Source organism: Musca autumnalis, unplaced genomic scaffold (assembly GCF_047663935.1).
Source record: "Musca autumnalis isolate F117 unplaced genomic scaffold, ASM4766393v1 scaffold_4, whole genome shotgun sequence".
NCBI classification, from domain to species: Eukaryota; Metazoa; Arthropoda; class Insecta; order Diptera; family Muscidae; genus Musca; species Musca autumnalis.
The window spans coordinates 99,689,901-99,714,600 of NW_027411977.1; the positions used below are offsets into that span (position 1 = coordinate 99,689,901).

The 24,700-nt window shown below is 36.0% G+C and overlaps 1 protein-coding gene across 1 annotated transcript in view; it reads left to right on the forward strand.

Moving 5' to 3' along the window:
- Dnah3 (dynein heavy chain 3, axonemal) overlaps window positions 1–24,700 on the forward strand; it is a 389,565-nt gene that overhangs the window by 341,409 nt on the left and 23,456 nt on the right. The window contains exons 27-31 of the mRNA XM_073981508.1: window positions 2,296–2,778; window positions 3,274–3,453; window positions 12,037–12,196; window positions 12,299–12,513; window positions 12,574–12,771. Of these exons, the coding sequence (XP_073837609.1) occupies window positions 2,296–2,778; window positions 3,274–3,453; window positions 12,037–12,196; window positions 12,299–12,513; window positions 12,574–12,771 (1,236 nt within the window). The remainder of the gene's footprint in view (window positions 1–2,295; window positions 2,779–3,273; window positions 3,454–12,036; window positions 12,197–12,298; window positions 12,514–12,573; window positions 12,772–24,700) is intronic.

Genomic DNA, 24,700 nt, shown 5'->3' on the forward strand with positions numbered 1-24,700 from the left:
TTCTAAGGGGGCTATATCGAGACGTGGATCTATACCGACGAATTTTAGTCGGAAATGGGGCAATATGAAAGCATGGACCTGTACCGACAAATTTCTGGCGAACTGTTTTATATCACATTGAAGACTAAATACCAAATTTCAGCCATTTTGGTGGAATATTGAAGCCACAACCTTCAAAATACGGAAAATCGGGAGGTACCATTCCATGGGGGCTATATAAAGACGTGGACCGATACCGACAAAATTCTGGGGAAAGTTGTATACCCTTAAAGAAGACTACGTACCATTTTGGTAGGATAACGAAGCTAAAACCTTAAAAATACCGAAAATCGGGAGGTACCGTTCTATGGGGGCTATATCAAAACGTGGACCGATATATCCCATTTTCAATACCAACCATCCTGCAAGTAATAAAAACTTCTGTACCAAAAATTGACTCTCTGATTTCAACAGACAAACAGACGGACGGACATGGTTAAATCGACATAGAATTTTATGCTGATCAATAATATATATACTTTATATGGTCTCCGACGAATATTTCGATGTGTTACAAACGGAATGACAAATTTAATTATACCCTCCATATGGTGGAGGGTATAAAAAATGGCCTCTCTAACATATGTCCCAAACATATTTTGCAGTAAACATATATTTGTTTGCAAGCTGTCCCAAACATAAGATATGTTTGGGTTCTGCAAACAAATATATGTGTGGGTGCAAACAAATTATATGTTTGGGTGCAAACATATACAAACCCAAAAGTTAAAAAAAAAACAAACACATGCACCTGTGGGCGCTTTCTGAGAGCAAGTGAGCGTAAATGTCAATGTGAAACACATTGAAATGTATGCTCAACCCCCAAAATGTCGTGCGGATCCGATCAAAATTGTGTAGTGCGATTGCACAAAAAATGGAAAAGGGATGCATTACCGACTATTGCGATATCTCTGTTTTTTGACCACCTATGACAACCTACTTCACATCGTTGTAAAGGTGATACTTTCTACTTTCCTTGCCAGGTTTTGTTTTCGATATACCTCTTACAGAAGAAAGATGTTTGCTTTGAAATAAAAGGTTGGCATTTTCTACAAATAAGTTTTTTTTTTCAAATTCCGACCCCTGAATAATATACGACCATTACCAAAATCAGTAGGTTTTTTCCTCTGTGGGACCCCCAAAATTTCGTAACGATCCAATCAAAATTGCGACGTGTATCGTGATTACAAAAAAATAAAAAAATGGGATGTATTAACGACTATTGCGATATCTCCGTTATTTGGCCACTTACGCCAACCTGCTTTACATCGAGGTAAAGATGGGATTTTCTACTTTCATAGTCATACTTTGCTTTTGGAATGTTCCCAACCGAAGCTGTGATATTCTTCATTATTATTAAAATTGCAAAAATGAAAAGTTTTGTTCTATTAGCGGCTATTGCGATATCTTCGTTGTTTGACCACCTACAAAATTTTGCAAACATATATTTGTTTGGACACAATCAAATTATGTTTGGATCCAAACATATATTTGTTTGCAATCAGTCCCCAACAAATACTTGTTTGGATCCAAACATTTTTCTAACATATATTTTTCTGCGTGTATATGTAATTTATGTGGTCGCAAGTGATTAACTCGATGTGCTGCAAATAGAAGAACAATTTCAATATACATTCTATACTATGATGGTTATACCCCCACCTGTTGTAAGAAAGGTTTAAAATCCAGCATTTAAAAGCATTAGCTGTACACATCAAATCTGTTTTAGACAATTTGGAGTCGATTTAGCCATGTCCTTCCGTCTGTCTGCATGGCTGGTGAGGACGATAACACTCGAACGGATCAACCGATTCGTTTCAAAATTTGCATTGGTATTAATTTTTCCAAACTTAGTTTGAGTTCGAAGATGGGCTATATCGGTCCACCACTTCGGGTACCTCCTCACAAAAGTTCTAAATTTTTCAGTAAGCAGATGTGAACGATATCTCTCGAAGGGAGTAATTGATTTGGTCTAAACTTTCATCTAGTCATGTATCAGCTTTAATTAAACGTAATTTAATATGTTAATTATTTGGTATAGCCCTACATTACGGTACCTACAGATTCCACCAATTTTGACGTAAATTCGTGATATAAAATCAATATATTTTATTAACGGCGTAATCATTGTGTTTGCTTCTCCGTCAGCACAGCTGACTGATACTTTCCTACCTTTTTGTTTCTTTTTCTTCATTCAAATGTGAATATAAATAAAATAATTTTATCAATATGTATCCAATCTTTTTTTCTTTGCAGAACAAAAACCATATCGTTGGGTCAAGGACAGGGACCACGGGCTGAAAAGATGATTATTGAAGCCAATCGTCATGGACATTGGGTGGTATTGCAAAATTGTCACGTAGCTGTTAGTTGGATGGGTGAATTAGAGCGCATTTGCAATGACAGTGCATTGGCCGAATCAGCGCATCCGGATTATCGGCTCTGGTGTACTTCGTATCCCAGCTCCGTATTTCCTGTATCTGTGCTACAGAATTCTGTTAAGATGACCAACGAGGCGCCCAAGGGTCTCAAAGCCAATATGCAGAGATCATTCAATTCGGACCCGCTGGTGCGCGATAAATTCTTTAGCAATGCATTTGTCCATGTTGAGGCGGCAAATAAGAGCTGGTTACGGGGCGTATTTGCTTTGGTATTCTTTCATGCTGTTGTCCAAGAACGTCGTGAATTTGGACCACTTGGCTGGAATATACCATACGAATTCAGCGAAGCAGATTTAAAGTGAGTTTTTCCCATTAATTTAGTTGAAGCTTATCTCCACCTCTCGAGAAAGGCAATGCATTAAAGTACCTGAACACAGTTTACATCATTTCCGGTCCATTCAATAGCTAGAATGTGTTTGTGTGTGTCGGGTGCAATTCTCAAATCCTTAACATTCATGGGTGTTGAAATGCTACAAAGGACATGGCATGGTCAGCATAAAACAGCATTCATTCTTAGCAACGTTGAGGTTAAATAGCTGATGTTTTCTCTTATTTTGCTTTCGTGTTTTCTGTCGTTGTGGTGGGATTTAGGTTTCATTTAACTTGCCTCATTCTTATCCTTACACACACATACTTACATATACAAGTATCACTATAGATGTATTCATTCAATTTTTGTATGAGATGGACGCAGCGAGTGCCTGCATTTAAGATGGTTGCTCTGCTTCCACTTGCAGTCCATGTTAGTTTTTTCTTATATTTACCACAAGTTATTTTTGTCTTTTTTTTGCAGAATCTCATTGCTACAACTGAAAATGTTTATAGCGCAAAGCCATAGTATTGCATTTCGTGGCCATGTATATCTCACCGGTGAATGTAACTATGGCGGTCGTGTTACAGATGACAAGGATCGGCGCTTAATCTTATCATTATTGAACATGATCTATAATCCCGATACTATTGACGTTGACAAGTAAGTACAGTATTACTTTCGAAAGTAAGTTCATAAATAAATAAAACACTGTAAAGATATGTATATTGAGTGCAAAGAAGACAAGAAATGACTCATACAACATTGGAAAAATAAAAAAAAAAAACTTTTAATCTTATAGGTATTTATAAATGAGCTTTCAGCTTTAATTTGTTATGTCAAAGGCTTTATCGTACAGTATTATAAATTACATAATATCGACAGATATTCATTTACCCTCAATCTATGAAAGAAATAAAACAAGTAAGAACGACGAAGGTAAAATGGAACAAACAGTTTCCTTTCTTTTATGAAAGTATTAAGCTCTACCGCCACGCTGAAAATTCCCTTCTCGAATATTTGATAAAGCCAGTGAATAATAAATAACAAATGTCAGTCTTTCGGTGGGATATTGACATCACAACCTTCAGAATTACGAAAATCTGGGGGATATACCGCAACGTTGATCTATACCAGTGTTAATCACCACTGGTCTCGCGAGCCGTGTCTGTGTGAACCAGTGTTAATCACCACTGGGCTCGCGAGCCGTGTCTGTGTGAACACACACAATCTCAATTGTGGTGAGCTTGACCGTTACTCTCACCACCGATCATCTTATTTGTTTTAGCAATGAATTAACGCACACGATGTTTATCTACTGCAGTGTTCACCAGCGAGCCCGTACGGAGAGCAACTGAGCATACATTACCGTGTGTTTTGGATTGAAAGTTACGATAATTTGCTCTCAGTAGCAGCTCGCTGGTGAACACTGATCTACTGGTTCACACCAGAGTTCACCAGCAACAACAAATTCAACCGCTACGTTTGTGTTGGGCACACATACGAGATTATCTATCCCTCTCTAGATAAACATCGTGTGCGTTAATTCATTGCTAAAACAAAGAAGATGATCGGTGGTGAGAGCAACGTTCAAAGTCACCACAATTGAGATTGTGTGTGTTCACACAGATTGTGTGTGTTCACACATTCATTGAAATCGGACATATATATAGCGTTTTTCTTGCACCAAATGCCTTAAATCGGCCGAAGATATATATGGGGGCTATATTCAAATCTGAACCGATTCTTACCAAAATTCGTTCGTCCTATGCCAAAAAACTATCTTCCCCAATTATCATGCGAATCGGACAATAAATGCGACCTGTACTTTGTTTACAAAAATACATGGACAGACGGACATGCGTAAATCGACTCATAAAGTGATTCTATGTATATCCCTAAAAGGAACTATGGGTCTATATCGGTTCCTTTTGCATGTTACAAACTAATGCACAAATACATAATACCCCTTACCACAAGGTGGTGTAGGGTATAAAAAGGAGAAATTGATATATGTAGGTGTACATTTGTTTTTAAAAAATATTCATATGTACTTCTTTTTCTATTCTTATTTATAAACCATTATTTTGTCCAAGTTAGAACTCAAAAATCTAGTACGCCTTTCGTTTAGAATATTTCCAGATGTAGAACAAATCTCTCGCTCGTTGCTGAGCTGACGGGTATAGCCAAAAATTTCCTGTCTAATTGTTCTAAATATTTTAGATTAGGATGTTTCCAAAAGTTTAAAACATCAGTCGGGCTAGATACGGCAATTGATAATATGTATCAATTTCTGTATCAACTTTTTCATTTTTCGTCTTTTTGCCATTTTGATCCAAAAACTCTGATAATTAGTGTAAATGTGGCATTGTAATTTCCAGCTCATCATATATTCTCACTTTGTATATCAAGTAATATTGCTTTTGCATTAGCTAATAAAAAATAATCTTTTTATAGGTCATTTAGATATGACTTCATTAGCCGGATTTAGTGTATTATCAGGTTTCATTTGCTAAATCCGGTCAAAATCTACCTGATTTCCCACACAAAAATAAATCCTCGTATTGGGTGGATTTATTTTAAATCCAGCATAAATCCTCGTATATAACTCTGTTTTTTGCAACATGTTGCTAGAAAATACAAAAAGTTGCATGCTGGGACAAGAAACAAGGTAGATTCATCGGTGGATTGCCATTACAAAAATAATTTAAAATGTCAAAATTTGTAAAGGATACAAAAAAAAATTGATTTGATATACAAATATGATACCAAGACAAATATTTGCAATGTTTAAACGATAAAATAAGTCTTTACTTGCTCATTAATTTGCGTTAGTATCATAATAAGCTAACATTTTCAATATTAAACAACAAATTTGTAATTTGCCGTATGTTTTTTGAGACGAGTTCAATTTACAGCAACTTCTTCTGACGTGTCAAATTCGATCGGATGGGCTGATGCATCTACCTTGTTAATTGTGCTGATTGATCAGCTGATTGAAATTTAAATCCTCGAAAAGGTATATCTAAATTCAATGAGATTTGTAATGGATTTATTAAATCCAGATGAGGATTTATGGCTAGTCTAAATGAGCTGTTAAACGGCGGAAATAAAAACGCCCCTATAAGATGTGCCATTGTTGGTACAAAGCGTTTAAGCAATTATTGTTCCGTTTTAGCTTTCAAATCTTTCAACTGAGCAGACTTTCAAAACTTTTTAAGACCAAAGGGCAAAAATGTGCATAGTAGGGTACTTTTCCGAGCATATTTTATGAAAACCCAATAGAAGTTCTAGCAATGAAAACTTTAAGTCAGATATACGATCCAACTCATGCTTTTGTAGCAAAATACTCTTACAGCCAGTTTCTGTATGTCGAAAGAAGAATGTGTGCGAATGAAACACCTCCAAAGTCTTGTATGTTTTTAATTTTTTTTTTTTTTTTTTTTTTGAAGCAAAAGCAAATTTAAAATTATTTCGAAAACTAAAGTTTGGACGTGTTTCATTCGCACACATTTTTCTTTCGACATACAGAAACAGGCTGTTAATCTGACTCTGGACTTGGTACATGCTCTCAAGTATATATGGTAATATTCAAAAAAGTTTTACAATCGTTGAAGTTGAGGTTCACCATTTAATAAGTCGCGAACTGTTAATATATTGCATAAAATATGAATATATTTATATTAATTGAAGTGTTCTAGCCACGATCTCATAATATGGACCATAACAAATAATTTTCGTGGAAGCTGTGTTGGTGGTAATATTAAAAAATGGGTAAAAACGTGATGAAGTTTACAAGTTTTTTTGTGTTCTTTCTTGATTTCTGGGCAAACCACGCAAAATTCGAACATGGTTTTAGTGTATGACTTTTGGATATATACACTGCATCCCCCTAAAATCGATGCTGATATTTTGATGTTTTGATTTCAGTGTTTTTCGAATTTTTCTTATAATTAGATGGTGCAACTAAATAATAATCGAAACTAGTTTATAGGATTGTAGAACTCGCGATTCCACGCCGTTCGATGTATATCTCATGAGTGTGCTCGGTACAGCTTCTTAGTAATAGGAGTCCAAAGGCGAAAATTTGGTGCGTAAATTTTCTGAAAAAACATATTTTTTGGCTTTAAAATTTACAACTGTCGTACAGGTACCCCTGAACACCGCAAGATTTTAGATTTTTTACGTGCCGGATCTAATAAGCCCTTCCGCGTTCGAATCCATCTACTAAAACGCCGGATATAGATACCTTGAAAGTAGGAACATCTGCAAAACTATAGTTTGACAATTCCGCGAATTGAACCGCGATTTTCTTTGATTATTTTTACATAAATGTAATCCTTTATACGCGATTATTATATTTGCCAGAAAGGTGTGTCACAAATTACAAAGATTCGGGAGTAATATCCTTATTTATCCCTAAATAGAATGTGGTGGCGCACCCACTGTTCTTGACGAATCTGCCTAAAATAATTTATATTGACCTATTTTTAATAGGCGGCCATTGAAATCGGATGCTTCTTATTGTCATATGCACATCGCGTAATTTTTGCCCACTTGAAGGTTTTTTTAATAGAAAGATGCAACTGATGGCACACTTTGGCCGCTGAATAAAACATGGGAAAATCCATACATTTTGATAGACATGGACTCCCTGTATCCGAAAAGCACATGCACCTCAACTGATTTAAACGGATTCGCGAACTACACGCTTTTTAATTTTTGTTTTTTTTTTTTTTTTTTTTTGTATTTTCATTATTACTCTCAACTACTTATTTCTATTGCTTATCGCAAAAAGCAAATATACTTTCACGATGACAAATTATTTTCCTTGTAATAGTTTTAGCAAAATACTTCAGGTTTTGTATGGAAAATTAGCGAAATAGTAGAATAACTCCCAAAAATATTTCTCAAATTTTTCGCATTAAACCAAAATATATATTTTTGAAATAAATTTCAACTATAAGTTTTCGTCTTTTGTTGTTGAACCCAATCTTTATAATTTCGGTCTCACATTTCTCTATGCGTTGTCTAGATTCTGTACGTATTTTTAATTTATTTTTTTTAAGATTTTTATGGACTCTGAATTAGAATAAATAAAATTTACCCCAAGATTTCTTCATTATTTTTTATTTTCCGCGAAAATAAAAATAATTTTGCAAATATTTTAGCATCTACGGATAGATATCAAATTCTGTTAACGATTTATGTATACATTTTTTTATTACAACCCAAAGGGAATTTTTAAATATTTTTTCTTTATAAGGAAACAAAACCTCCTATAACATTTGGGTGCAGCATCCAATTTTGTGAACGAAAACATATTTGAAACCACAATTTTTTTCTTAACGTAAGTACCAAAAACCGCGGATGCGCTCGCAAAAAAAAAAATATTTTTTTTTTTCAATGGTATTGAAAAGGAAACTTGAAATTTACCATATGTTGAATTCTAACGTGTTCTTATATTTTGTTTTAACATTTTCGACAATTTGTTGTTTAGCTCCGAGTGCTTAAAATATTTCACAACGTTTTTTGGGCAGTCAATCAGTTTTCTCAATTCGGGAAGAGGATGTTTTTTAATATCATCCATAACAAATAATACAGTCAGATAAACATCTGATTTGCGTTAACCCACATAGTAGTTTTTGTATTTGCTTTTCAAATGAACAAAACAAATGGCAAACAAACATCATCTTTTTTCACTCATACTCTGGCCTCTCCGTAACAAAACGGCAATATACCAGACTGCAAAAACGAAGCAAATAATTTTAGGAATATGTTGGTCGGTTTCTTGTTCGATGTTCGTGTTTAGTAAGGTATCTTGCAAGATTTCTAAAGGAAAATTTAGCACGATCGTGTCACATAGAGCATATCGTGTTTAGTAGTGTCGTGTTCAAAAAAAAAACACGATCACGCAAGGCGAAAATGCATTCCGGCACGACGCACTACTCACGGCACGACACGCGCCCATATCTAATCTTGAGCAGTGTTAATCACCACTGGGCTCGCGAGCCGTGTCTGTGTGAACACACACAATCTTAATAGTGGTGAGTTTGAACGTTGCTCTCACCACCGATCATCTTTGTTTTAACAATGAATTAACGCACACGATGTTTATCCAGAGTGTGTGTGTGCCCAACACAAACGCAGCGGTTGAATTTGTTGTTGCTGGTGAACTCTGACGAATTTCAGTCAGAAAGGCGTTTACCTCCAACAAAGACTAAATATCAAATTTCAGAAATTTCGGTGAGTTCTGGGAGAACGTTTTACAACCTCAACGAAGACTAAGTACCGAATTTGAGTCATGTCGTTGGGATAATGAGGCTAAAACCTTCAAAATACCGAAAATCGTGTGGTACTAAGGCGTGAACCTATACCGACAAATTTCATGTGGAACGTTTAATTCCCTAAATGAGGACCAAATACCAAATGTCAGCAGCTTTGTTGGAATTTTTAGGCCACAATCTTCAAAATACCGGAAATAGGCGTGGGCCTATCGACAAGTTTCTGGGGGCAAGTTTTATACCCCCAACGAAGACTAAATACCAAATTTCAGCCATGTCTGACACAGTGCGCCTTACACAAATTTAAACGGAAGGAAACGAATTCTGAAATAGATGAGAAAAATCAAAAAACACGATTCCTATGGAAATGGGACTAAAGAAAACGTTGTAGCAGTAAAAATTCTCTACAGTATTTGTCTTCATGATATTTTCGTTGGGTTTGCCGTTTTTGAGATATAGAAGTTCAAATTGGGACAATGTACTGACTGTATCGTCTCCTTATAAAACAATATCAAGCACGTGCGGCTTAACTAACTTCAAATGGAAACCGCTTATACCTAGGCAGTTTTTGCGGATTCTGAAACAGATATTTTTGTAGATGACAAAAATCCAAAAACAAAAAGTAATCGCTGGAGGGTTTTTTGATTAAATCGCGGTCAAAGTTTATAATTTGTTAGTAGGCTTTACTATTTTTGAGATATAGAAATTTTAGTCACATTTTTAGTTTTTATACCCTTCACCATAGTATATACCCTCCATACATTAAGTTTGTTTTTCCGTTTGTAACGCATTGAAATACTCACTTGCGACCCTATAAAGTATTTATATTCTTGATCAGGGTAAGATTCTGAGTCGATCTTTGCACGTCCGTCCGTCCGTCTGTGGTAATCACTCTAGCATCCACAAAAATGGAGATAGAACGCTTTTGGGAAAATGCGTCTTTTGTTTGCAGGCAGGTCAAGTTCGATGATGGGCTATATCGGTCCACGTTTTGTTATAGCCCCCATATAACGGTACCCCCCCGATTTACGGTATTTTGCCGTTTTTAGCTACATCTTCAGACAGATGTAGCTATAATTTGACATTTAGGGTTCTTAAGTGTCAATAAACTTATATAACAAAAGTTGTGGACATAGGTCCACGTTTTGGTATAGCCACCATATAACGGTACCCCCCGATTTACGGTATTCTGACGTTTTTAGCTACATTTTCAGACCGATGTAACTATAATTTGACATTTAGGGTTCTTAAGTGTCAATAAACTTATATAACAAAAGTTGTGAACATAGGTCCACGTTTTGGTATAGCCCCCATATAACGGTACCCCCCGATTTACGGTATTTTGCCGTTTTTAGCTACATTTTCAGACCGATTTAGCTATAATTTGACATTTAGGGTTCTTAGTGACCAGGCTACCTATATACCAAAAGTTGTGGACATAGGTACACGTTTTGGTATAGCCCCATATAACGGTACCTCCGATTTACGGTATTTTGACGTTTTTAGCTACATTTTCAGACCGATGACATTTAGGGTTCTTAAATGTCAATAAACTTATATAACAAAAGTTGTGGACATAGGTTCACGTTTTGGTATAGCCCCCATATAACGGTACATCCGATTTTAGTTACATTTTCTGACCGATTTAGCTATAAATTGACATTTAGGGTTCTTAAATTATATAACTAGTGGACATAGGTCCATGTTTTGGAATAGCCCCCATATAACGTTACAGCCCGATTTCAGGTATTTTGACGTTTTAAGTCACATTTCTAGACCGAATTAGCTATAATTTGATATTTAGGGTTCTTAGTGACCAAAAAACTTATATTCGAAATTATTATGAACGTAGGTCCATGTTTTGGTATAGCCCCATATAACGGTACCTCGGTATAACGGATTTCGGTATCCCCATATAACGGATTTTCGGTATTTTGAGAATTTTACCTACAAGTTTTAACCGAATTATGTGTAATTTAAACATTTGACATTTGAAATTCTTAGCGGTCACCACACCTCTCCACCAAAAATTGTAAAGAAAGGTCCATGTATTGATAAAGCTCCCATATAAAAGTACCTCCCGATTTTCAGTAATTTGATGATTTTAGCTACAATTTTTAACCGAACTAACTGTAATTTGACATTTGAAGGTTGTAGTGGTCACCACACATCTGCATCAACAATTTTCAACATAGCCCCAATATAATGATACTTTTTCACGATTTTGCTTGGGAACGGCAAGACTTATCGAAATCATATAGCTGTGGAAATTCTCTACAAGATTGACTTTGGTAATTTTTTTCCTAGATTGTACGATTGTTGAGATACATAAGTTTAAGTTGGTAAATTATAGTCATGACATTGTGCTATAAGGAGGTGATACAATCTGTACCGCCCGATTTCAGTTTGTATGTAATTTGGCATTTCGGGCTTCCAATGGTCAAAAAAATCTTCACCAAAAATTGTGGACAGGTATTTTTGGATTTTTATCGATGATTCCGTGCCAATTTGAATGTAATTTGACTCTTAGGGTTCACATGGTTTTTTAGGTTTTTCTATCGATCTTTTCAGACTAATTTGAATGTAATTTGGCATTTCGGGTTTTCAGTGATCAAACTATTTTTATTTTGTATTTTTGAAATAATAGAATTAAAATATTTCACATCATTCTCACAATTTAACGCAGGTATGCCACAATAGACTTACTTAATTGTTTTAGAAATATCAGAGGGAATAAAATATGCATTTGCTTAAAAAAATAGTCAGAAAAGTCAGTTAACTGACACATACGTACACAATATCTCAATAGACCGCACATTTACTACAAAATATTACAACACTATTTTTTATAAACACAACAACGTTCCCACCATAACAAATAACCACAAAACACACATAAATTTTATGGCTACTGGAAATTAATTTTTGTCTCTGACATTCTCTTTTTTCTCCTAATACCAAGTTATCAGCTATCACAGTCTGGTAAATACCGAATACCCCTAAATCCAACACGTGTCAACGCCCTGGAATACATAAAAGATTTTCCTTTAAGCCCTCATCCGGAGGTTTATGGTTTGCACGAGAATGCGGACATAAATCGCAATAACAAAGAAACAGATAGTGTAAGTATTAACAAGCCAACAGCCAAATGAAGACACCCGAGTAATGCTGGAATTGATAATAAAATGAAAATAATAAACTTAATATTTGTTGTTTGTGTAAAGCTTATACAAGGTGTTTTGAAAACTCAAACGGATCTTATGGCATCGGTGAAGACAAGCGCCAGTGGAGATGGACAAAAAATCGATCCGGCCTTTCAAATATGTAAAGATATATTGGCACGATTGCCAGAACCGTTTAATGTAAATGAGGTCGCAGAAAAGTATCCAGTTGTCTATACAAATTCCATGAACACTGTACTTAGACAAGAACTGATAAGGTAATTATTCCCCTTTTGAAATCTAATATTTGTTTTATGTTATCATCTTTTTTGTTTAAGATTCAATCGACTATTGGATTTTATACGTAAAAGTCTTTCAAATGTTCAAAAGGCTATACAAGGCCAGATAGCAATGATTCCGGAATTGGAACGAACTCATCGTTCTATGGTGATTGGAAAGTTGCCAGATGATTGGCTAAAGAAAAGTTACCCCTCATTAAAGCCGTTGGGTAGTTACATTACGGATTTCCTTGCAAGGTATGAAAAGATTGGATTTTGTATGTAGTGTTTAAAAATTGTATTAAAACAAGCTGGGTGTAGCGCCTCGGTTGGTGGCATGGTTGAAAAAGTAAAACGTGGAAAGGTACACTAATACGTTGGTGCACATGGTTCAATTATAAATGTCATCAATATTATTTGGTGCATTAAATGCACCAAATCGGGTATAAGCTTTATCCAAATCGTACCCTATTTCTATTTAATATTGCTATATTATGTTTAGACCGAATTCCATTACACATTCCAACTTTCATCAATATTGGACAGATTTGCGTGTTTAGGAAATAAAATACATGAATTCGGGGTCCACTGTCCCAACAAACTAGGGACACAAATTCATTATAACATTTGATGCCAAAACAAACCGAGGATTTTCATAAACTTTTGTAGATTAGTTTTTTAGCCACAACAATTGGTAAATATTTTTCAGCGATTTGAAAATAATGTTGGTCCCATACAAAGTACTATGGAAATAAAGACCGGTCAGGGGACACAGGTTATCGTTAACCGATCATCTTAAATGTTTGTAAAAATCGTTTACAGCAGAACAATGAACTGGTTAAGTTTTTTCATAGATTGCCGCTTTTATAAAATTTTCCAGAAATTACACCCGAAGCAAAGATCGCTCAGTTTAACGCCATATAATTTCATATATAAGGTTTTTGGGTCAAACGGAAAACCAATTAGGGGTTGGGAGTTCCAACCAATTTGTATACCCTCCTCCATAATATGGAGGGTATAATTAAATTTGTCATTCCGTTTGTAACTCATCGAAATATTCATCGGAGATCCTATAAAGTATATATACTCTTGATGGGGGTAAAATTCTAAGTCGATATAACTATGTCCATTTGTCCGTCGCGACGGTCTGTTGAAATCAAAGTACAGCTTGCAATTTTTTAGATAGAGCTTTGAAATTTGGTATATAAGTTTATATTATTACTAGGCTGTTTGGTATTGCAAATTGGCCATATCGGTCCACGTTTTAATATAGCCCCCATAGAACGGTACCACCCGATTTTCGCTATTTGTTAAAACCTTACAAACGAAATGGCTGAAATTTGGTATTAGTCTTCGTTGAGGGTACAAAACTTTTCCCCAGAATTTTGTCGGTATAGGACGACGTCTTCATATAGCCCCATAGAACGGTAACTCCCGATTTGCAGTATTTTGAACGTTGTGGCCTCTATATTACACCGAAATTGCTGAAATTTGGTATTAAGTCTTCAATTGGGGTATAAAACTTTTCATATGAAATATGTCGCTAAAGGTCAACGCCTTCATATAGCCCCCAAAGAACGGTATCTCCCGATGTGCGGTATTTAGAAGGTTGTGGCCTCATTTTTTCTCAGAAATGGCTGAAATTTGGTATTTGGTCTTCGTTGTGGGTATAAAACTTTCCACCAGAAACATGTGGGCACAGTTTCACGCCTTAGTATAGCCCCCATAGAACGGAACCTCCCTTTTTCAGGTATTTTCAAGGTTGTGGCCACAATATTCCACCAAAATGGCTGAATTTTGGTATTTGGTCTTCATTTCGGGTACTACACGTTCCACATGAAGTTTGTCGGTATAAGTCCACGCCTTAGTATAGCCCCCATAGAACGGTACGTCCCTATTTCTGGTATTTTGAACATTAATGTCTCCATATCCGGCCGAAACGGCTGAAATTTGGTATTTGGTCTTCACTTGGGGTATTTGGTATTTGGTCTTCACTTGGGGTATTAAACGTTCCAAATGACATTTGTCGACATAGGTCCACGCCTTCATATAGCACTCATAGAACGGTACCACCCGATTTTCGGTATTTTGAAGGTTTTAACCTCATTATCACATCGAAATGACTGAAATTTGGTACTTAGTCTTCGTTGGAGATACAAACCTTTCTGACCGAAATTCGTCGGTATAGATCCACCTTTCGATATATCCCTCGTAGAACGGTACCTCCCGATATTCGTAATTCTGAAGGTTGTGACGTCTATATCCCACCGAAATACTGAAATTGTTACTTATTATATTTAGCCAGAAGATAATTTATTTAACCAAAAGAGAATTATCAGTATAGATCCGCGGGTTTCTATATCTCCCATAGAAGCTAAGCTCTTGGTTTTCGGTATTTTAAAGGTTTTACCGAAATATCCGAAATTTGGTATTTAGTCTTCTTTGAGTTTACTTTATTGTTGTTTTTTCGACCTTTTTTTGTTCACCATTGAAATAAGTATTTTTTTTTCGTTTTTCCCTGGAGCTTGAAAAAATAATATATATAATATAATTGTTCCACAACATCCCATAGGGACAAGGGAGACTTCTCTCAAATCAATGAGTGCACCCCGATTCATATTAGCTCAATGATATGGGACCTACAGTTTATCGCCGAGTCCGAACGGCGTGTCTAAGACACCACTTTTGTAGAGAAGTTTTACATGGCTGAAATACTCAGGAAATGTCGCCAACATTACTGAGGGGTATTTTGCCACCGTTGAAAAGTGTTTTGATGTTGCCTGGCCGGGGAATCGAACCCACGACCTTATGTGTGCAAGGCGGGTGTGCATACCATTGCACCACGGTGGCACCCTTGAAAAAATACTTATTTCAATTTCTTCTTTGAGTCTAAAAACTTTCCGCCAGAAATGTATAGGTATATATTGTGGTTTTGATATAGCCCACATGGAACTCGGTACTTTGCAAATAAGCCACATTGTTTTACCGTACTTCCTGAATTTTTAATTTAGCCTTGTTCACAAACGAAAGGAAACTAATTTTTCTACTTTACGTCAACACAACTCGTGTTGAGGGTATAATAAATCGGCCAGGCCGAACTTAACGCATTCTTCCTTGTTTTTTTTGCGTTTTTGGGTCAGTCTGATTTATGTATATGGGGATCGGAGACAATTCTAACCAAAAACAAGTGAGCCAAGGCTATAGTCGGGACGGAGCCGATTATGTGATACCCTACACCGCTACCCCCGTGCATAAGCTTTTGACTGATAAAATTCAAAATATAAAATTGGGATAGCTTAGCGCCTTTACTCAGAATGTCTTCATTAATACAGGTCAATTTTGTTGAAACGCATTCAAGTGCATCGTCAGTACAACTCAAATAAAAAAATGGAAAAGTGGGATGTACGCCAACCATCAATAGGCTTCTTTCTCTGTGAGCTCCCATCAACCCCAAAAATTTCGTGAGAATCCGATCGAAATTCGGACCTGTAGCGGAAAAATGGAAAAAGGAATGCATTACCGACTATTGCGATATCTCTGTTGTTTGACCACCTATGACAACTTACTTTACATCATTGTAAAAGTGATATTTTCTACTTTCCTTGCCAGGTTTTGCTTTCGATAAACCTCTTTCAGAAGCTGAGATATTTGATTTGAAATAAAACGTTGGTCTTTTCTCCAAATAAGTTTTTTCACATTCCGGCCCCTTAATAATATCCGACCATTACCAAAGTCAATAGGTTTCTTTCTCTGTGAGACCCCCATTAACATTCAAACTTTCGTGACGATCCAATCAAAATTGCGGCGTGTAGCGTGATTACAAAAAAAAAATAAAATGGGATGTATTACCGACTATTGCGATATCTCCCTTATTTGGCCACCTACGCCACCTACTTTGCGTCATTGTCAAGTTGAAATTTTCTACATTCATAGTCATAATTTGCTTTTGGAAGGTCCCTAACCAAAGCTGTGATATTCGTCATTATTATTAAAATGGCAAACATACGTTACATCGTTGCAAAAGTGATATTTTCTCGTTTCATTAGCAGGTTTTGCTTTTGATATACCCCGTATAGAAGCGGAGGCATTCGCTTTGAAATAACACGTTGACTTTTTCTCTAAAGAAATTTTTTTTGCCCATTCCGACCCCTAAATATTATCCAACCATCACTAAAATCAATAGGCTTCTTCCCCGCCGGGACCCTCATTAGCACCTAAAATTTGGTGACGATCGGAATAAACGACCTGTAGCATGATTACAGACGGGCGGACGGACACACATAGCCAGATCGACTCAGCTCGTCGATACATTAATTTTGATATACATAAGTATGGGTCTACGACCATTATTTCGATGCGTTACAAACTTTTTGGCCAAAACCAATTTATAATACCCTCCCCACATAGTGGTGTAGTGTATAACAATAGCGTTCTGCCTATGGTTAAAAATTGATCTTCCCCATTTTTCTTCCGAATTGGACAGAAAATTGCGACCTGTATGTTGCGAACATACGTATGGACATGCATAACTCGACTAAGAATGTTATCTATCTATATATATAAAAGAGTAGTGAGGTGAGTGACTGACTGACTGATTCATCAACGCCCAGACGAAACGGCTGAAGCTAGAAACTTGAAATTTTTAGTGTGGGTTGCTGTTGGTGTGTAGGGGTGAGATAAGGCTGGATTTTTCGAAATTCGAACTGGAAGGGTACGAAAAGTACCAAAAGGTACTAAATATGGTATAATTTGTATTAGGCAAACGGTAAGAGCTAGAATTCTGAAATTTGGAATGAGGGTAACTGATGGAGAGCTAGAAATATGTACCAAAGGGTTTTTAGAAATTCGAACTATAAGTGTACGAAAAGTACAAAATGGTACTAAATTTAGTACAATTGAGATTTGGGTGAACAGATAGAGATGGAATCCTGACATTTGAAATGAGAGTTACTGATGAAGAATAACGATGAAAGGTTTTTGGAAATTCGAACTATAAGGGTACAAAAAGTACTAAATGCTACTAAATTTAGTACAATTTGCATTTGGGTGAATTCTGAAATTTGAAATGGGAGTTACTAATGGAGAGTAACAGAGAACGTTTTTTGGAAATTCCACCTATTAGTGTACGAAAAGTACTAAATGGTACTCAATTTAGTACTATTTGGATTTTGGTGAACGGATAGAGCGGAACGGAAGGAGGATCACTGATGAAGAGTAGCGATTAAAGGTTTTTGGAAATTCGAACTATAAGGCTACGAAAAGTACTAAATGGTACTAAATTTAGTACAATTTTGATTTGGGTGAACGGATTGAGCTGGAATCCTAAAATTTGGAATGAACGCCACTGATGGAGAGTAACAAAGAAAAGTTTTTGGAAATTCGAACTGTATGTGCACGAAAAGTACTAAATTTAGTACAATATGGATTTGGGTGAACGGACAGTGAAAGGTTTTTGGAAAGTCGACCTATTAGTGTACGAAAAGTATTAAATGGTACTAAATTTAGTATAATTTGGATTAGGGTAAACGGATTGAGCTGGAATCCTGAAATTTGGAATGAGGGTTACTGATGGAGATTAACGAAAGTACTAAATGTTACTAAATTTAGTACACTTTGGATACGGGCGAACAGGTAGAGCTGGAAAACTGAAAATTGGAATGAGGGGTCACTGATGGAGAGTAACAAAGAAAGGTTTTTGGAAGTTCGAACTATAAGTGTACGAAAAGTACTAAATGGTACTAAATTTAGTACAATTTGGATTTGGGTGAACGGATTGAGCTGGAATCCTGAAATTTGGAATGAACGCCACTGATGGAGAGTAACAAAGAAAAGTTTTTGGAAATTTGAACTGCATGTGCACGAAAAGTACTAAATTTAGAGGGTCACTGATGAAGAGTAGCGATTAAAGGTTTTTGGAAATTCCAACTATAAAGCTACGAAAAGTACTAAATGGTACTAAATTTACTACCACTAAATTTACTAAATTACTAAACTAAATTACTAAATTACTAAATTTAGTACCATTTAGTACTTTTCGTAGCTTTATAGTTGGAATTTCCAAAAACCTTTAATCGCTACTCTTCATCAGTGACCCTCTAAATTTAGTACTTTTCGTGCACATGCAGTTCAAATTTCCAAAAACTTTTCTTTGTTACTCTCCATCAGTGGCGTTCATTCCAAATTTCAGGATTCCAGCTCAATCCGTTCACCCAAATCCAAATTGTACTAAATTTAGTACCATTTAGTACTTTTCGTACACTTATAGTTCGAACTTCCAAAAACCTTTCTTTGTTACTCTCCATCAGTGACCCCTCATTCCAATTTTCAGTTTTCCAGCTCTACCTGTTCGCCCGAATCCAAAGTGTACTAAATTTAGTAACATTTAGTACTTTCGTTAATCTCCATCAGTAACCCTCATTCCAAATTTCAGGATTCCAGCTCAATCCGTTTACCCTAATCCAAATTATACTAAATTTAGTACCATTTAATACTTTTCGTACACTAATAGGTCGACTTTCCAAAAACCTTTCACTGTCCGTTCACCCAAATCCATATTGTACTAAATTTAGTACTTTTCGTGCACATACAGTTCGAATTTCCAAAAACTTTTCTTTGTTACTCTCCATCAGTGGCGTTCATTCCAAATTTTAGGATTCCAGCTCAATCCGTTCACCCAAATCAAAATTGTACTAAATTTAGTACCATTTAGTACTTTTCGTAGCCTTATAGTTCGAATTTCCAAAAACCTTTAATCGCTACTCTTCATCAGTGATCCTCCTTCCGTTCCGCTCTATCCGTTCACCAAAATCCAAATAGTACTAAATTGAGTACCATTTAGTACTTTTCGTACACTAATAGGTGGAATTTCCAAAAAACGTTCTCTGTTACTCTCCATTAGTAACTCCCATTTCAAATTTCAGAATTCACCCAAATGCAAATTGTACTAAATTTAGTAGCATTTAGTACTTTTTGTACCCTTATAGTTCGAATTTCCAAAAACCTTTCATCGTTATTCTTCATCAGTAACTCTCATTTCAAATGTCAGGATTCCATCTCTATCTGTTCACCCAAATCTCAATTGTACTAAATTTAGTACCATTTTGTACTTTTCGTACACTTATAGTTCGAATTTCTAAAAACCCTTTGGTACATATTTCTAGCTCTCCATCAGTTACCCTCATTCCAAATTTCAGAATTCTAGCTCTTACCGTTTGCCTAATACAAATTATACCATATTTAGTACCTTTTGGTACTTTTCGTACCCTTCCAGTTCGAATTTCGAAAAATCCAGCCTTATCTCACCCCTACACACCAACAGCAACCCACACTAAAAATTTCAAGTTTCTAGCTTCAGCCGTTTCGTCTGGGCGTTGATGAATCAGTCAGTCAGTCACTCACCTCACTACTCTTTTATATATATAGATAGATAACATTCTTAGTCGAGTTATGCATGTCCATACGTATGTTCGCAACATACAGGTCGCAATTTTCTGTCCAATTCGGAAGAAAAATGGGGAAGATCAATTTTTAACCATAGGCAGAACGCTATTGTTATACACTACACCACTATGTGGGGAGGGTATTATAAATTGGTTTTGGCCAAAAAGTTTGTAACGCATCGAAATAATGGTCGTAGACCCATACTTATGTATATCAAAATTAATGTATCGACGAGCTGAGTCGATCTGGCTATGTGTGTCCGTCCGCCCGTCTGTAATCATGCTACAGGTCGTTTATTCCGATCGTCACCAAATTTTAGGTGCTAATGAGGGTCCCGGCGGGGAAGAAGCCTATTGATTTTAGTGATGGTTGGATAATATTTAGGGGTCGGAATGGGCAAAAACAATTTCTTTAGAGAAAAAGTCAACGTGTTATTTCAAAGCGAATGCCTCCGCTTCTATACGGGGTATATCAAAAGCAAAACCTGCTAATGAAACGAGAAAATATCACTTTTGCAACGATGTAACGTATGTTTGCCATTTTAATAATAATGACGAATATCACAGCTTTGGTTAGGGACCTTCCAAAAGCAAATTATGACTATGAATGTAGAAAATTTCAACTTGACAATGACGCAAAGTAGGTGGCGTAGGTGGCCAAATAAGGGAGATATCGCAATAGTCGGTAATACATCCCATTTTATTTTTTTTTTGTAATCACGCTACACGCCGCAATTTTGATTGGATCGTCACGAAAGTTTGAATGTTAATGGGGGTCTCACAGAGAAAGAAACCTATTGACTTTGGTAATGGTCGGATATTATTAAGGGGCCGGAATGTGAAAAAACTTATTTGGAGAAAAGACCAACGTTTTATTTCAAATCAAATATCTCAGCTTCTGAAAGAGGTTTATCGAAAGCAAAACCTGGCAAGGAAAGTAGAAAATATCACTTTTACAATGATGTAAAGTAAGTTGTCATAGGTGGTGAACGGATTGAGCTGGAATCCTGAAATTTGGAATGAACGCCACTGATGGAGAGTAACAAAGAAAAGTTTTTGGAAATTTGAACTGCATGTGCACGAAAAGTACTAAATTTAGAGGGTCACTGATGAAGAGTAGCGATTAAAGGTTTTTGGAAATTCCAACTATAAAGCTACGAAAAGTACTAAATGGTACTAAATTTAGTACAATTTGGATTTGGGTGAACGGCTTGAGCTGGAATCCTGAAATTTGGAATGAACGCCACTGATGGAGAGTAACAAAGAAAAGTTTTTGGAAATTCGAATACTAAATTTAGTACAATATGGATTTGGGTGAACGGACAGTGAAAGGTTTTTGGAAAGTCGACCTATTAGTGTACGAAAGGTACTAAATTTAGTACAATTTGGAGATGGAGAGTAACAAAGAAAAGTTTTTGGAAATTCGAACTGTAAGTGAACGAAAAGTTCTAAATTTAGTACAATTTGGATTTGGGTGAACGGATAGAGCTGGAATATTGAAATTTGGACTGAAGGTCACTGATGAAAAGTAACAATGAAAGGTTTTTTGGAAAGTCTACCTATTAGTGTACGAAAAGTACTAAATGGTACTAAATTTAGTACAATTTGGATTTGGGTGAACGGATTGAGCAGGAATCCTGAAATTTGGAATGAGAGTTACAGATGGAGATTAACAGAAGAACTAAATGGTTCTAAATTTAGTACATTTTGCATTCGGGTGAACGGATAGAGTTGGAATCCTGATGGAGAGTAACAAAGAAAGGTTTTTGGAAATTCGAACTATAAGTGTACGAAAAGTACTAAATGGTACTTAATTTAGTACAGTTTGGATTTGGGTGTACGGATAAAGCAGAAATCTTGGAATTTTGAATAAGGGTCGCTGATTAAAGGAATTAAATCGATTAAATGTTGGTATTAAAAATAGGTTTTAGTACAACAGAATCGTCAGTGTTCACCACTTCCATATCAAATATTGTTCATATAAATTTTATGCCCTTTCCGCATACGAAGTAGCGGGCATTTGCTAGTTCTATGCATATTAGTGCGACGACTTTTCGACTTTGTTTATACCCTCAGCTTTTAGGCGAAGGATATATACGAGTGCCCTTTCATACAACCAAATTATGGCTCATCGAAATAATGGTTATAGACCCCAAGTATGTTTGGACGAAATAGGTTTCAAAAAATTTGAAGTCGAGTTACTCATCTCCGAACGTCTCCTGGTTGGTTGGAGCCAATATTTGGTTCACTCCATCGGGTACCTCCCCCACAAAACTTAAAAACTTTCCTTAAAATTGTTCGCACGATAACTGTCGAAGCCACCAACCGATTTGGTCCGTATTTTGTACAACGCAATATTTCTTCGAGACATATATCAGGTTCGAATATAAACTATATCGGTATTTTCTGGTGGACACCTCCCACACAAAATATCGAAAATGTTCAGTATTATGCGTGCTCTCGGACCCCTTCTTTCCGCAACAACTTATATTGGCTGATCCCATTACGACGCAAATCCATACTTCCTCAGAAAATGGGCCGAAAGATGTAAAAACCCCCTACCGCCACCATGTGTAGTGGCTGGTGCGCACTACAACTTTCGAAATGAACACTGCACTGCGTTGCTCCAAACTTTGCATGTTGTAAAATGTCTACGAAAAATGGGAATCGGTCCACACAGATGTTAAAATATATTCGCTAAAATGTGTCGCATGATAATTTCCGTTTGGTCCAAATCGAATATAACTTAAAAATAGAAAAAAAAAATAGACTAGGATGGAATATATACTATGTCGGGCAAAATTTAGTAGCAAAGACAGGCATTTATTCGGAAAGTCCACAATTGTTAAGTTAAATACCCAAAATATCTCAATATTTTTGTCGCCAAATTCATACTGCCACACATGGAAATATTCTGAGATCTGTCCACAGATTTCATGATTCACAAAGGCTGAGAGTATTTTCCAAAAAATGTTACATTTTTTTGTGCAAAACCAACAATGCTTTTGGAAGAGTACGAGCGGCAAAAAAAAAAAAAACAAAACTTTGATTCATTACCAAGGTAAAAGACGAATGGATGTGCAAAGAGGAAAATAAACTCTACAAACTGAATATTGAGAGCAAAGACCGCATTGGTTACTCCGGCGTCAAACCTGTTGGTGCCAATTCCATCCAACCATCCAAGCGAAAGGGGACCGTGGAAGCTACTGTGCCCACGTTTACCAGCGATACCTACTTGTCCCGAAAGTAGTACGGACTTATCAGAGAGCAGTAGAGATAGTTTTTGGTATGATGTCGATGCAGCATCAACAGCTTAAAGCTGTCATCCCATAAAGTATCAACTGTCTGCCACCAGCATTACGCTTAGGGCATTAACATCCCAACCCCTTGTCAGTCAGAATCTACATGGTTATCTGCAGGTAAATTGTTCGAGTGAAGAAGTTTCTCTTCCGTCACTTCACTGAGAGTAGTGAGATCCCTTCCCTTGGCATTCCTTTTACAACACATCGAAACATTCGCCGGATACCCTATAAGGTATATCGTCACCATAAATGCCCGAAGTCGTATCTCCAAAAAAGTCAAAATTAGTTTTTTTGATTGAATCTAATACATAAGACTAAACTACATGCTCTTGCAAAATTTCAAGCTTCTACGTTAAAAAAAAGGGATTTAAGAGAAGGCATTTTGGAAAATGGGATAACATTGCAGATTTTGTTGTAATGACGGATCCCAAAACCAAGCGTTTCGGCGGTTTTGTTTTCATTACTTCGTATATGATTGATAATATCCCATATACTCGCCTTCATTAGATTAATATTCCATAAAATGGTTTTTCATTTTATAACGTGTTTTGCTTCTCCCGTAAAATTATAATTAGACATCGGATTTTTGCATGTTTTTTATTTATCATCCGATTGGACTCAAATTTTGGATCTAGGCGTTTTAAGGGTCAATTTTTCGATATTTGGGGTCATATCAAAAACATGCAAAAAATATGCAAAAAATATGCAAAATATATGCAAAAAATATGCAAAATATGCAAAATGTGCAAAATGTGCAAAAAAATATGCAAAATATGCAAAAAAATATGCAAAATATGCAAAAAATATGCAAAATATGCAAAAAAATATGCAGAATATGCAAAAATATGCAAAAATATGCAGAATATGCAAAAAATATGCTATTTAGTGACTTCGGTGACCCATTTCTCTGGAATGGTTAAAGCTTTTTGTCCATATTAAGCATTTAATTAAAGGCCATTCTGTTCTTAACATTTCTTGCTGAACAACAAGCTACGTAAGTATTACTGAATTCGAGATAATAAAGATAATGTCCCGAAAAACGTGACTATGTAAGCCTTTTTGCGAAAATGGAGTCTATTAAAAAATATCTTCCTTTTTATCAATTTTTGGATTGAAAACAAATATCTTTTACATTTTGTTCTAATTTAAATTTATTCAAGAGCCAGACAGCATGTGGGTTTTGAAGCTATCTGGGTACAGCCGACTACTTGAAGAACGCTCTGCTATGAAGTTCGAAACTTTCTAGTTGTTTAGCATCCTATGCGCCTCCTGGAAATTCGGAGTTAATGTTTAATCTCTTGAACAACAAGAATTATACCAAAGCCTTTTCTAGGAATTTTGGCAGTTGCTCTTTTAGAAGTTTGTATCGAATATTTCTGAACAAATTGGAGTCTTTGCTTTGTTAAGGTTTTTGTCGCCTTTTGGCTCTTTACGGCGTTTTGCACA